Raw genomic sequence first — 13,649 nt, 5'->3', positions numbered from 1 at the left:
ATGTGTGCATGTGCTTACACAGGATCTCTCACCTTTTACACAAGGATCCATGACAATGTAAAACTGCATATAAAGAATTAACACAAGGCAAAAAAATATGCTCAATTAATCTTTTTTTTTTTTCCTCACCAGAAGGAATGCAAGCTGGTAGCTGTGTAATATAGTTCTTAAATGTGCCCTTCAGCAGATGAAACAGTAGCTTTTGAAGTGGTAGAAATAAATAATTGGAGAAGTAGTTTTTAGAAATAACGTATTATAACTCTCAGTCTAATTGTGATGATGAAAACAAGGTTATGCCCTGCACATGTTGAAAGATGGAACTTTTTTATTGATCAGGACATTTGACATTGTGTTTTCATCTATTTCGCTGCAAATTTTAAATCAGCTGGTTTGTATAACTCTCTGGGTACAGAAAAGGTTTGGCTTAGAAAAAAGCTGGAATGTGATTTAGTATAGCTTGCCCACCTAAAACCGTCATTGATGCTACCAGGATTTTGTGATGCAGAAAATGAGACTGAGCATAGCTTTTGAGTTTTATAAAAAAATGCTGGAGTGATAAGGTCCAACTGCTTAGAAGGAAAAAAACCTCCCTTCTTTACCTCATTTCAAAAATCATTTTTGCAATGATCAAAAGATCACCCCTAAAAAATTATTCAGTTTTGATATGTGTTCTAACACTTATTGTAGTGGTTTACAATCCACTATTTGTACATCTCACAAAATCTGGAAAAACAAAAATACTCAAAAAATATAACCAAATTTAACGCCAGCATTTAAATCAGTCGCTTAAAATATCGACATGTGACCCCAAAGTATTGTTTAACTTGATCATCCCTTCCTATCCCTTTTTTCTAGCAGAACCTACTTCTGATCAAGAGTGTTTTGGCAAGTTTTATGACTCCTGAATTGCATAAAACAGATTATGTCTAGGAGGTTGGCTGTTGCTGCTGGGCCTTGTTGTTTGCTATTTCGTGCTCCAACATGAGAGTTTTGTAAAAACCCCTCTGCGTGGGGATTTTCGTGTTTTCCGCCGGTATCCAGGGCGGGACGAGGCGGAGCGGCTGCGGGCGGGAGGGGGCGCGGAGCTTTCGCTTTCTCCGGTGCCTTTAGGAGCTCGAGCAGGGCCGCCCTCCTTCGGTCCAGGCTTCTTGGAGAGCGCTGGAGAGAGAACCTTTCGGTTGTCCTTTCTCGCAGCACTGTTGGACGATGATGCCTTTTTATTCTGCCAAGAATCAATTTAAAGAAAACTGTGACCTAGCGTTTGGATTCAGTAATTTCTAGCTGCAAGTTTCTCCTTTCAGGCATTTGTGAGCTTTTTAAAGCTTTCACAGACCTTGCTAATTAGTATCCACAGTGTATTTTATTACTTTTGTATACTTTTTAAAGAAGATGTAAAGAATGATTTATTTTAAAATTTCTTCACATATTCCTAATTGAAGCGTTGCAACTTGTGCTCTGGCAGAAAGGGAAGCATGTAAAGGACTTGACTGTAAGAGCTGCTAGGATTAAGGAGGCATTAGCTGAAATGCTGGAGAGCCACTCTTACAGAGTCAAGCACATCGTAACAAAAGCCAGGTCAGCAGGTTCCTAATGTTGCTCATTGCCCACTCAGTGCATGAAAGCCAGAAGTGCGCTCTGCATGCAGCACGGACCAGCTTTCGTTTGCTTCTGCCGGAGCATGTTTTCATTTCTGTTTGCTAATTGCTTTAATGTCCTTACTAGAGCTGAGTCATACTGAATAACTCTGCAGGAGTGCCAGGGTTGTTTTGCTGTGTTTTGTGGTTTTTTTTTTTGTTTCTTTTTTTGTGAAAAAACTACAAAGCAAGCGCCGCTCTTGCTGTGCTTTGGTATCACTTAGTGATTCACAGCTGTTTCTCTGGTAGGCATGTTTAACAGCAAACATGCAGAAATAAGGACGACACGTGTTTCACCAAAATTTCATTTTCAGGAGGAAATAATGTAAATAATATGTTTAAAATATTGAGATAATTTTGGCTGTTAGAATAGGTGAATTCTATGCTTTAAAACTGGGGCTACAATCAGCAATGTCTCAAACAAAAATGTTATTACGCTGATTTTTTTTTTTCTAACAATTTATGTTGAGTACTTATGGCAACAGAGTTTAAACTGAAAAATAGGTAATGTAAAGAGATGAGCTTAAAAATACTCAGCATCCTGAAATACTACTTTCATCCAACTTTGCTGCAGAACGTTTTATTTAACACAATTTAATTTGTAATTTTTCAAAATTTGAGCTAAAAAAGTTGGAAATTGTACTACAGCAGGCACGGAGAATATCTGGATTCTTCTTTCATTCCCTTTGCTTGATTGCACTGATAGAAAATTTTGTTCTGAAGTGCCAAATCTATATTTAGTGTTAATATTTAGTATATCTTTAACATACAATTTTGTGAGTGTGATAGATATGCAAACTAAACTGATTTACAAAGTAGTGGCAGGGTAGGAAATAAAATAACATAAAATATAATTTTTTATGTCCTTCCTGGCTATGACAAGTGAAATTGTGACTGGATACTTCTTTGATACTCTCACTGCCTGCAGGAGTAGTCTCTGGATGCTGAGACTCCACATGAAATATTTAGGATTGTAACTCAGTAGACACAGTGTTGATTGAACAGTGAAAAGTCTGTATTTCTAAAATCTTATCGATTTCATGTTAAATAAGTAAAGAAGTAAAGTTGTTTGGAGTTATTTTTTAGTTTGTTTGTTTTTGGTTTTGTGGGGTTTTGTTTTTTCCTTTTTTTATGCATAGGGTTTATGGCAGCCTTTGGTGTAGTAAACAAGTAACCAGAACATACAGAGGAAGAGGCACAAAGTAAAAAGTTTTACTTTGTCCAGTGGATTTCATAAGTGTATATCAATGACACAGCATTTGGGCTTTCATAAAGCCACTTTGTAAAATGATGTTTTATTTTTAGGTACATCTTTTGACCTTGGGAATTAACACATCTATGTTTTGCTAGAGCTGTTGCTTATTGCAACAGTTCTTAATCTAATAAAACTACTAGACTTTAAAGTTCAAAATGAAAATCAATAAATCAACCAAGTGTCCTCAGTAATTGCTTCAAATTTGTGTGCAAATTTTTTGTTGTACATGATCAATAGTCGAGTAAACAGTAGGTCATTTTAAATTAATCTTGAAATATTCTGTGTTTTGTCTTAAATTGCAGGCCAAGGAATATGTTGTGATATGTACTAGTTTATGAATGACAGTCTTGTATTAACTTGTGGAGCTCAGTAAAGTTCTGCTGACTTTGCCAATGTTCGTTTATTTAAGTTGCAGTTGTAAAACACCAGGACATATTTTCCATTAATGAAAACTATAATTTCTAAGATGATTGGAAATTAGATGAGAAATTACAATTGGAAATTACAATGAGAGAAATGCAGTATTTGTTACTTTTCTCATACACAGATGATGTTCAAATCAACAGTTATTTTGAAAAAATCTATTTAGTCTTGAACTTCCACTATAGATTTTTAGGGAGAAGAATTTATTTAGATATGCAGTACATCTCAGACATTATAATGTACTCCTTGTCTTTGAGCATTTTGTTGCTAAATTTGGCCTCAAAACAGTGACATGTTTTCTTTTTATCTTTGCAGCTATTTTTGAAAGAAGTATGGTTTAGGCTTTGACACGTTAGCCATGGATGTAGCACTTTCTCCCATGAGAACACAGGAACTGGATCCGATGCCATCTGATGCCTCTCCCATGCTCATAAACATGACTCCTACAGTGGAACAAGAGGGGGAAAGGGATGTCATGAAGGACATTGACTCTGGGCAGCAGTATGAGAAGCCCCCTCCTCTGCACACCGGGGCTGACTGGAAGATTGTTCTCCACTTGCCGGAAATCGAGACCTGGCTTCGGATGACGTCTGAAAGGGTCCGGGACCTGACCTACTCCGTCCAGCAGGACTCGGACAGCAAGCACGTGGATGTGCATCTGGTACAGCTGAAGGTATGATGGATTTTAGATCACAGACTTCTCAGTGAAGGTGTCTCATTCAACTCTGCTGTTAGCAAAATCAACGAAAGGGCTTTTCCTAACTGCTGAAGCATATCTGACAGCCTGTGTTAAAAAGTGAATAAATCCTTTTAAGGGAGATAATAGAAGGCACTCAATTATCAGAATTTTTGCAAGGGTATTTGCTCATCACTTAATTCAACAGTCATAACCATATTCATGAACATGTTCATACTCCAAAAACAACCAATAAAACTTTATCAATAACCTGAAAGGACATCTCACAAGTGCCCAGAAATATTCCCACTGATTTTAATGAGCTTCTGTATCTAAAACTATGAAATAAAATTCCAATAGAATTCCTAACATTCCAGTAAACAGGAACACTCATTTGAAATTCAATGCAAAATTCAAATAATTAGTGCCTGGGACCATAAGTTTATGTTCATTTGCATGGCCTGGTTTGCTGCAGCAGATGAAGCATGCTTTTGAAGGTGGCAGTCTCCAAAAATAGCACAAATGTTATCTCTTCAGAGTGAGCTGTCTTCAGACTTGCATTCTGAGGCCTGTTTATGTGAACATAGTCTTCCTTCACACTCAGTGCAATGGTATTTTATTTGTGTTTATTTTAGGACTGTAGCTGTAAGCTATCTTAAAATACAACACTGTATACTAACACTAACCACAGTGATTGTACTGTGATCAGTCCTAACCAAACAGAGAGCTGATCTTGATTTATTAATGGTCCCACGATTTTTCTAAGAAATTTAGGGTAAACATTACCAGCTTTTGACAAGAAGAAAGGACTAAATCCGCAATGTGCAGTAAGTTTTTAGCAGACACTGTGAAAAGGTTTCTGCAGGCAGACATGAGAAGTCTTGCTGGGCTTGGTGGTAGTTTTGATCTGGAATTGCTTGTGGCTGTATTAGTGCAGTGCTGAGTTGAAACTGGAGCTCTGTGGAGCTTGTGGGTGGTGTTTGCACACAGCTTTGGGCTGGTTCAGAGCACAAGCAGAACTGATTTGTGCCTGCTTATAAAATGAGAATATTCTGTATATACAGCTCACCCTCATATGTCCACTGATAGATTTGATTTATAGGTGGAAGTCAGTGAATGAATAGCATGGTTTTTCTTCTTTTTACAGTTTAAGTCACAGGAGTCAATGGGAGTTCATAAAATACTGTCCTAAGGGTTTTAGCTATGTAAACAAATGAAACAAAGTTTTAACAAACACATTAGGAATACAGAACTTCTGTGACCTGCTGACCTGTAAAACTATATACAGACAAAAAGAAATATGACTGTAGAAACAAGTGTTGCAAAATTATAGGTTGTAATATAATATAGACTTTAGATACATTTTGAATAGTTTATCTACTATATAACAAAAACTAAGCAAAAGACAAAACAAAAAAAATCCAAACCAAACAAAAACCCCAACTACAGCTTCATACAGGTATCTTTTTTCTTCTGTCCTCTGATAATATTCCTGGAGGGGCTACATCCCAGTGATGTGTATTCTTCTGGAACTGTTGTGCCCAGGATTGACAGTGGGCTCAGTGTGAAGCTTGACCATTGCTGAGTAGACTGGAAAAAGTGTTTCACATATCTCTCAAACAATACATACCAGTTTAGTATTTTCTTACTTTCCAAAACAGCAGGAGATCATTGATTCAAATTCAGCTTGTAATTCACTGCATCTCCCAATCTCCTTTCCAACAATATGGGTTTTTCACCTCTCTCTTATCCATGAAATTTTACATGTAGGATTCTACCTTTGTCCATTATTAAACTTTTTTTTTCTTTTATCTCATTCCACAAGTATCTCCTTCAAGCACACTCATTTTTTTCATCTGCAAATTTAAGAAGTCTTCTTTCTGCTCCTTTGCCCAAATCATAATGAGAAAAATTAATTATACAGATGCTGGATAAAAGTCTATAACATAATGGTTTCTGAATATAATTTTCAAAATGCAAATGTAGTAGCAAGACAAACAATTCTTAGTTTTCTCATAGTTTGTTTTCCTCAGCCAGGAGATGTCTGATTCCATTTTCATTAGGCTTTCTGTTTGTTTTGGATGCTTAGAGTTGATTTCTTTCCTCTGGCTGTTAGTTGGCTTGTGGTGATAAGACTGGATTGGAGATCCAGGCCACAGCAGACTCTTTATATTATTCCTTGGAAAAATTGCTCAGCACACAGATCATCTCTCTCTTGTGAAAATTTTCTCGATATCTCAGTTGCAGATCTGTCTGTGCTTCTGCTCTTTCTGTAAGCAAAAGCATTGCTTCTTTATTGTGGTTTGCTCTCTAGGGATTTGGTGTTTGCTGCTAGTCTCTTTTCATGCTACATGACTTAGAATTTTACTAGCCACCACTGATCCTTTGAAAATATTTGTTTGTCTCACTTTTGCAATGCCCTTTCTCAGAACTAGCCACATAGCATGAGTGGGAGGTTTTTCTTATATTGTCCCTTGGGAAATTTCATGGAAACCTCAGCTTCACAGGAATGCTTCAGGAAGATAGTTGGATGAACTGTAACTCTTCAGATTCCAGAATGCCCTATTTTAGTCATTCATCTGGCATCAACTCATCTTTTAACTCAGACTGTTCTATGATACTTTGACATTGCTCTAACACATTTGGTGTAGCTGACACCAATTGCAAATATCGTAAAAGTTATTTTTAAAAATTACGGTTTTCCTACAAGCAAATATAGACGTGCTCTCTGTGTCCTTGTATTGTCTTAAAATGCTGAGATGCTTTCATTATCCATTTAGTTTTTTATATTTTTAATAAAATATATTTGCATTTACAGTAAAATCTTTCTTGGAATCCTTCTGAGCTATAACTTGGATAACTCCTGTTATGCTTTACTTTATATCCCTAAACTCTCACAAGGAAAGGTCTACTGTTTCAAACTATTGATAGCTGCTTTGTATCTTTTGGGAAAAAAAAAGTAATTTGGGATGATCTAGTGTAATATTCTGTATCTGAAATGTCTGTTAATTTATAACCTATTTTAGAGTAAAGCACTCCACCCCTGTTTTGTGACTTTAATATCTGAACCATATATCATATATTGACATAGAAACAAACACAGTTTGTGCTATGATAGTCTTTTTTGCAGACACTGCTGTTGTCTCTCTTTCCAAGTAGAGAGACTTCACTCATCTTTTTCCGGGATGCCTGGGTCAGTCACAAACATTTTTTGACTGGATCTCTCATCTTTCCTCTTGACTCCTACCAGAAAATTTTCATGAACTTTGGATAGAGATCAAATATCTTGTAACCATTATCCTTTCACTATCTCTGTTTCTACTTTTTTGAGGGACAAAGACTTTTTAGTTGCTCTTTTTCCTTGAATTTAAATCCTGGCTAAGAGGACAGTGTGAGAAATTATCAAAACAAGATCTTAAAGATATTAAAGTGCATTAGAGTGTAATTTATCTACAGTTAGATACAGGTTATTCCTTTCTCCATTACATTATGAGCATTTTGAAATAATGTAAAACCCAGGGTACAGTAGATATCTATCTAATCCCCTTCTCTTTAATTAGCTTTTTAAAATTTTCCGAGTAGTTTAGTAGGCCTACATTTTTTAAATTTTCAGTTTTCCACTGTGGCCTGAGCATATTCTTTGATTTGGAAAAAAGTCAAGCAATAGCAGAAATAGATCTGTGTTTCTCAAATGTTATCTGGTCAAGCAATCAGATTGCTTAGAAACCTTCCAACTTGTCTGGCAATTCTACAGTCTTGGTCAGACTGAAATTTTTATGGAAAAAGATGTGACTTGTTTACCATATCTTAATGTGCTCCATTACAATAATAGCACACCTGTAAAAGTCATCTTGGTTTTGTAGCTCTTAAACTTACTTGTCTTTTTCTTAAGAGAAGAAAAATCACTTTCCCTACATCCCCCAAAAACTGTCCTAATCCCTTGCTATGTTTTATCAAACATAAACAGAGGCTAATTCTGTGCAGAGGGCAATCCTGGGCTGTTCACTTGCCTACCAGGTCAGTGCCTCCAAGGATGAAAGTGATGATCAAGACAATTTTCTTGGTACTAATTAAGTTTAGAAATTAAGTGCAAAGTTACTTGTCAGGATTTATGGCAGTTTGAGCTCAGAAATGCAGAATTTTAGGCAGTGGAATACTTTCACTGAAATGAGCAACAGAGGTGTTCTTGTGGTATTTAGACATCTATAAGCTAAATGGCAACTGAGCAAGATGATGCAGAACTGTGCTTTGTATGAACACAGAAAGAGCATATATATTTTACTGGAGATTCAATTGCTTTCTAAAGAAAACTGGATTAAATTAAGATAGAAAGCTGCTGGTTAGAATAAAATAAGAGGCTCAAAGAGTTGGGAGCTAATGAAAAGTAAAAAAAATAGATAAACAATAAGTTCCTATCTGTTTCTGAGTAGCGAAGTGAGTACTATTTGGTTAGTCTGCTGTTATCTATGTATCAAGGGAATAAAAATAGCTAAAAGCTGGAGAAGCCTTAACTAGTAGCCCCAGAGATAATGGAAGATCTGGCTTACATAATTTATCAGGATAAATTAATAATTAATAAATGTTGCAGACAGAAATCCGGACCCTTTTAAGCTTGGACTTTCTGAAGAGGCAGGAAAGGTGACTAATAAAAATTGTTGGAATTAGTGTTCTTGTGACAAAGGGATTTGAATATTCCTTGGAGTGGCAGAACATCAGCACTGGATATTCCATCTGGGCTTGGGCAAAACAGATTAAAAAAAAAAAAACCAAAAAGAAAAGGCATATGTTACATGATCGACTCACTTGAGGACCATATACATGGCTTTCGGAAAGGCATTTTGAGCAATGTGTGGAGTATCTAAACCTTTACCTTAAAGCAAGGGACAATATGAACAGCCTTGACCAGCTGTCCCTTAAAGCAAGGGACAATATGAGCAGCTCAACTTGAGTTTCTACAAAGCCAACACCTAATGACACACTGAGCAAAAATTCTGCAACCTGTGATATTTTCTCCAAGGATCTCTATCCTTGGAAATGCAATCATTAGTTCTCAGTGATGTGTTTGAACAGAGAAGGGTGATGTGTAATTCAGGGAGTTGTAAATAAGAGTACAGCAGCATCTGCAATGCTGTGGTTGTCCTAAAGGTTGTCCTAAAATAGACATTTAGATTGTTCAGCAGTCAGGAGACTCAGAATAAAAAGGTGAACATTTTTCCTGTGATGAGGAAAAAACCACTCACAATTTCTTCTAGTTCTAAAATAAAAACTGCAAAAATCTCATTTTCATTTGGATATTTGCACTTTTGAAACATATACTTACTCCAAAATTTCTGTTTTATCTGTCACCAAGACATGAATGCATCTAAGTGCACTTTGAACCAATACAATTATTATTTCTTCCTCTCCTCTCTCCATATTGCTCCTACATTAAAATATGTTAATACAAGCTGTAGAAAATGAGCTAATATGCTCTACCAATGGTCTCTGGAGAAATATTAAAGTGACTATCAGATTACAGCACAGATGTTATCTATTAGTCTCCTTTAGTCTATATCTTAGTCTGATTAAAATATAAATGTTTACTGGATGTATAATGCTGTAATGATATAAATTTCATTATGATGAAAAAATTTTGTATGTCAAGTCATTGGGCAAATTCATTAACAAAAACATTTGCTTAGAGAACGTATTGTGTTGTTTAGTATTTGTGTCTGTGATAATAACAGACAGATACTGGTGTTCAGTTTTCCTGGGAAGCTGTAAATTAACACTATTTCAGTGGTGTGAGTAAGATTTAGTACTGGCAAATTATAAAATGAGAGGTCATTAGCAGTATATAATTATCTTTATTCAAAAGTAAGTAATAAGAGTTTTTTATGATAGCTGTGACTTTGTTGCAAGAATTTTTTATGGATATCTATGCAAATATATCTGTGTAAGCAAAAGCAGACACACAAAAACAGTGCCACATAAATCCTAGGGGTGATTTTTTCTTGATGATTTGTGTAAGTCTATATGTTACAAGGTAGAATAATATTATGTATTATAACAGTCATCTATTTCTGATCTGCACTGTGAACTATGATGTTCACAGGTGTTTTCTTGCTTTGTGTATTTCAGTAGCCTTTGTGGCTGTATTTCTTAATAGCCATTATAGGGGCTGGGTTTGTTACTTTTTCAGTTCATAATTACATATCACTTATAACAGAGATCCAAAAACTCCAATTTGGCATAAGGGAATAGTCACAGGCACAGAAAATTGCACAAAATATAAGAAATTTTATTTTTCAGTTTGTTACATTATGTTTAAAATTTCCTTATGAGCTTTTATTATGGAGAGTTGACAGAAGAAATTTCAGGTTATAGGATGATTGCTGTCTGAATGCCAAAAATGCAATGTGAATAGCTCAATAACATAACAGACTTGCATTTTAGTAAGAACAGGTTCTGAAAGTTGGTGTTTTTTAAACATCCTTGGATATTTGCCTCTTGCATTATGTGAATTACTCCTCAGAATGAAATCCCTTTCTCAGTAGCTAACTATTAGAAACCCTGCTGTAGATTGATGTGATTCCTTCATTAAGTCAGCAAAACAAACAGGTTCTGTGTATTTCCTTGTGAAGAAGGCAAAAGGAGAACTAATACCTGCCAGTTTCTCCTTGCAAATGATTCCCTGGAGAAAGACAGCAGTTTTCACGTAGTCAGTTATTATCCTCGCATTTCAAAAGATGGAGCACTTCTTTATTTGGACATGTTTCCTTTTGTTTTTGGAAAACACATGTAATTCAAAAGGCATAAAGCAGCACCGCATTACACTGCTACTACTACAGCAATCATAGCACTCTAAAGTTCTGACAGAACACTTATAAATTTTCACAAAATATAAAATCTACTAGTAGTACATTGCAGTTTTCCTTTCCCACTTAGCAGTGTACTGCCTTTTCTTAATCTGTGTTAGCTGAGGAAAGGTGTCACATAAATGTCTGAGCTATATTTTATTCTCCTCAGCTGGCTCTGGAGCTATACATGCCCTTCACTGTGGTTCCATACTTCAAAAGGGCTTGAAGCAAGCTTCAAGATACAAGCTTCTTTTTTGGTGTGGCCTTTCTTCTCTTTGTGTAAAGATGAATACATTTGCTTCTGATAAAAAACAATGCAGCTATTCCACAGGCAAGAAAGCAAGTTTCTTCATAATATGCTCTGTAGATTTAATCATAGTTTATCTACTAATATATAGGGAAAAGATGATTTTAAATGTGCATTTTCCGTGTGATTGTGATCTGAAATTATGAAATATGTTATTTTTATAACTGACATGCATATATGGGCATATATATGTGTAAGTGTATTTGTATGTGTATGCTTGTAGTACCATAACAGAAATACAGTGCCACTACTACCTCAGCGTTTGCATATGCACTTATTCCTCATGCATTTCTGGTTTTTCTCAAAAATTCTTCTGAATTACCTGCCCTATAATATTAGAGAAACAATTCTACAGTTCACAGTAGTGCACCGTTAATGTGTGTAAGAACTCTGTGTTTGCAGTTCACCTTGCGCTTCACAGATATCGAGGGGTTACTCTGTGTCTATATGTCTATTTATACACTGACAGAATAAAATCTCCTGATGTGACAGAGCACAGTTAGTACCCTTTGGAAAAAAGAAATTATAGTAAAGGAGAAATTTTTTATTTTAAATGCTCCCAAGTATCTGTACTTTTGGGTACAGCAAAGTATCCAAAAACCCCACAAAATAAAGAAATAGAATCATATTTTAAGACCATTAAGCTGTGTGAGATGAGCAAAGTGGTTGATACACCACATAATCAGCTTGTAAGAGAGGTATGGCTGACATCTCTTTCTACATCTCAGCACTGTCCAGCAGCTAGGCAGACAAATTCATCAAATGGAAATCTGCAAAATCATGAGCCAACTATGCTCTAATGTCATAGAGCTGAGATACTAAACTGAACGTTCTTACTTGCTCTTCCTCAGGTATTTTGAGGAAGAAAGCAAGGCTAAAATCCTTTTAATTAAATCTAGGAATTTTAGGCCATAAATGAATTTTGCAATCTGGACATTTAAGAATATTTTCAGATACTGTAAGGCTCATAATAAAACAAAGGGAAGAGGGCTATTTCTAAGGGCAACACAGTAGGATTTGTACAGACATGGTACCACTGTAGCTAGCCTGTGTTTTCTTTGCTAAGGTCATCTGCACTTCTTTCATGCAGTATTTGTGGGGACTTCCCAAAAGTTCAGATGCTTGGTTTAACAGTTTAACTGAAGATAAAACTGTTTACTGCACATTTGTTTATCTTTTATCAAGTACAGGATCCCTTTTTCACACAGGACTAGAATCTTGAAATGGATAATTTTGATACATTGGATTAAAATACCAAATTTTACACAGTAAAATTGGTAACCTCATATGTATTATTACAAATACAACCTTCTTTTCAAAGAGTTCTTTAAGTATTCACCTTGTTTAGGAATCTAGACCAGCAGTTCAGTATGAGGAATTAAAACAGAGGTAAATGGAAGAATACATGGGAAGGGAGCCACTTTCTTTTCTCCAAAGGCACATTGCATTTCTGGTTACAAATAAGATTGTTTGCTTTCAAAAACCTTGCAAAACACTGCATGCTGTATTACTTTCAAACTTCAGGTAGAATAAGAAGGGATGAAGACTTTTTTTTTTACCACATTACCACATTACAATTTAAGTTACATGCTTTTGATTTTCAACTGAGATCTGCAAGAATAACTTCCCTGTCTCTAATCTGTTCAAGATTCAGTTTTGATCCTAATTATGAATGAAATACTTATAGTATCTCTCAATGTCAGTTTTATTTTCCTTTTTTTTTTTAAGCTAATGAATAGCTAAATCACCAAACTAAGCATTTGAGCAGCAAAGACTTCATGGTGATCTCCACTGCAATTTAAATTACTGTGCTCAGGTTTGTAGTTACAGTATTTGGGTGTGATTTTTGAATTTTGATCAGTTCTTAATTATCAGATGGATTTTCTTTTCTACTGTGTTATCTGATGTAGGAGACAGCAAATCAGAATGAAAGAGCACCCCCTGTAAGATATTAAACATGTTGCTTGAAAATTACCAAAGAAAACCCATGTTATATGGATATCTTACAAACATCTGAAAAAGACATTTTCCTTGGTTCACAAGAATACACATCAGATTCAGGTGGAGATTGGCCTGGGAATTTATTTGTTAGGTTGCAATTCATGTTCTAGCTGTTGGTTGCTAGCTTTATTTTCCAGCCTCTCTCTCCGGTTTTATTTTCCTTTCAGCTGTTTATAGGTTCTCTCTCAAAATCTTTGTCTTCCAAAACTCCCATCTGATTCCTGTCCTCTTTCATTTTCTTCTTCCTGTTTGTCCTTTGCTGAAGCATAATACTGAGTCATCTGCTGCCACGCTGAATTACTGCTTCAAAAATCCCTGCTTCCTTTCTTACCCTGGACCAGCACCATGTTCTGGGAGAGAGCAGGAGGCTGACAGAGCACATGTTTAAGAATACTTACTGCATTAAAAATAAGGAGGGAAGTAGATGACAGTACTACACATGGGCTTTACTTCTGTGTAGAGCATTTTTTTTTTTAAATCTGGTCTTGTGTAATGTCTATGACCATAAAAAAAA

At 35.7% G+C, this 13,649-nt stretch overlaps 1 protein-coding gene across 6 annotated transcripts in view; it reads left to right on the top strand.

The window, feature by feature from the left end:
- Positions 1 to 13,649, top strand: part of AKAP6 (A-kinase anchoring protein 6) — a 287,505-nt gene that overhangs the window by 68,926 nt on the left and 204,930 nt on the right. For 5 of the 6 annotated variants that reach the window (XM_068192955.1, XM_068192958.1, XM_068192959.1 and 2 more), the window contains one exon: positions 3,628 to 3,985. In XM_068192955.1, the coding sequence (XP_068049056.1) occupies positions 3,671 to 3,985 (315 nt within the window). In that variant the 5' untranslated portion in view covers positions 3,628 to 3,670. Of the gene's footprint in view, positions 1 to 1,428; positions 1,576 to 3,627; positions 3,986 to 13,649 lie in introns of those variants that run through there. The other variant, XM_068192956.1, reaches the window with a different exon arrangement.

The sequence above is a fragment of the Anomalospiza imberbis genome, chromosome 6, assembly GCF_031753505.1.
Source record: "Anomalospiza imberbis isolate Cuckoo-Finch-1a 21T00152 chromosome 6, ASM3175350v1, whole genome shotgun sequence".
Classification (NCBI taxonomy): domain Eukaryota; kingdom Metazoa; phylum Chordata; class Aves; order Passeriformes; family Viduidae; genus Anomalospiza; species Anomalospiza imberbis.
Note: the sequence above shows the minus strand (reverse complement) of the source record. Positions and strands in the feature narration are given on the sequence as shown.